We start from the raw sequence: 1675 nt of genomic DNA, 5'->3' as shown, positions 1-1675 counted from the left end.
GCCTCCTGGAAGCTCCAAGCATGCAAAAAGTGACCTTTACAAATCTGAAGGCGTCTTTATTTTTCCTCTTTCCCCTTTTCAGTGTCCAAAGCACTTGGCAGAGCAGCTCCTTTTTTGTTGTAGTTGTTGTTGTTGTTTTCTTTCTTTCTTTCTGGATCTGGTTCTTTGGACAAACATTTAAGCTGAACTGTTTTCTCTGCTGTGGAAATATCCACCTGGAGAGCAGAGCTGGGCTGTGTTTGAGGTGGAGCTCCCTGCTGTTTTGATGTGCTGATGGAATATTTTAAAAGGGAAGCTTCAGCATTTGCTAATTAGCTAAGAAGGTTTGGCTTTCATTACTGAGACATGAAGGGAGGAGGGGAAAGGAAAAAAAAAAAAGGCAGGACAATCTTGTTGAGAGGCCAGCAGGCAGAAGGAAAGCTATAATTGTGCACACAGTTGAAAGGATTATTGTTTCTGACACTGGGAATCTTTTACTTCTTGGCTTTGCCAAACCCAGGCTCTGCTGGGAGCCCCTCGAGCATCCCAGGAGGGCAGGGGTAGGAGCTGGTTTTGGTTTTGCCTCTGGTTGAGGAACATCTAGTGAAGCAGCCAGAGCAGAGGGCTCTGGAGCAGCTCTGGTGCCCACACTGGGCCTCTTTGGGGTCTGCCTTCTGTGGAGGGGGCTGCAGGGTGGATCATAGGACTATGGAATGGGTTGGAAGGACCTTAAAGATCATCTAGATCCAAACCCCCTGCATGGGCAGGGACACCTCCCACCAGCCCAGGCTGCTCCAAGCCCCATCCAACCTGCCCTTCAACACTGCCAGGGATGGGGCAGCCACAGCTTCCCTGGGCAACCTGGGCCAGGCTCTCACCACCCCCACAGTGGATAATTTCTTCCTTCTGTCCAACCTAAATCTTCCTCTTCCAGTTTTAATCCATCCCCCTTGTCCCACCCCTCCCTGCCCTTGTCCAAAATCCCTCCCCAGCTTTCCTGGAGCCCCTTCAGGTCCTGGATTCACACAGGGATCCTGTTTTACCTCTTTTGTAGCCAAGCAGTCTTCAAGTCACTCTCTTCCTTGCTTTTGCTTTGTCCTTTCAGCTTCCAGGGAACACAGCTCATCCCACTGGATCTAAAACACAGAATCATGGAATGGTTTGGGTTGGAAGGACCTTAAAGATCATCTAATTCCAACCCCCTGCATGGGCAGGGACATCTCTCACCAGCCCAGGTTGCTCCAAGCCCTATCCAACCTGCCCTTGAACACCTCCAGGGATGGAGCAGCCACTTCCTTGGTTCCAGCACTTCCATGGGAGACCTTGGTGACTTGCAGTGACACTGTCACATCTGTGCTCTTTCTTTTCTCCCCTGTAGGTGTCTTTGGTGGCCGCGGCAGAGGAATCCCAGGCAGTGGAAGAGGCCAGCAGGAAAAAAAGCCAGGCAGACAAGCAGCAAAACAGTGAGAGGGGCTGGCTGGGCCCTGGCTGGGGGGGACAGTGCCACCACCCCGTGTGGGTTTTATCACCTCAGGATTTGCCACCTGTTCAAAAAAGTTCCCTTTTTGCTCCTCCATCAGCTGCTCCGTGCTCGAATCATGTCGTTTTGGAAACCCCCCCCCAAGTGAAGCTGGGAAAGGGGAGTTCATTCACTCTTGATAGTCAGCAAAGTCATTGGAAAGATTGGGAAAAAAAT

General features: G+C 51.0%; 1 protein-coding gene across 1 annotated transcript in view; it reads left to right on the top strand.

Moving 5' to 3' along the window:
• LSM4 (LSM4 homolog, U6 small nuclear RNA associated (S. cerevisiae)) overlaps positions 1-1453 on the top strand; it is an 11024-nt gene extending 9571 nt beyond the window's left edge. The window contains exon 4 of the mRNA XM_010008213.1: positions 1358-1453. Coding sequence (XP_010006515.1) covers positions 1358-1446 — 89 coding nt within the window. The 3' untranslated portion in view covers positions 1447-1453. The remainder of the gene's footprint in view (positions 1-1357) is intronic.
• Positions 1454-1675: the final 222 nt, after the last annotated feature.

Source organism: Chaetura pelagica, unplaced genomic scaffold, assembly GCF_000747805.2.
Source record: "Chaetura pelagica isolate M959 unplaced genomic scaffold, ChaPel_1.0 scaffold1372, whole genome shotgun sequence".
Lineage (NCBI taxonomy): Eukaryota > Metazoa > Chordata > Aves > Apodiformes > Apodidae > Chaetura > Chaetura pelagica.
Note: the sequence above shows the minus strand (reverse complement) of the source record. Positions and strands in the feature narration are given on the sequence as shown.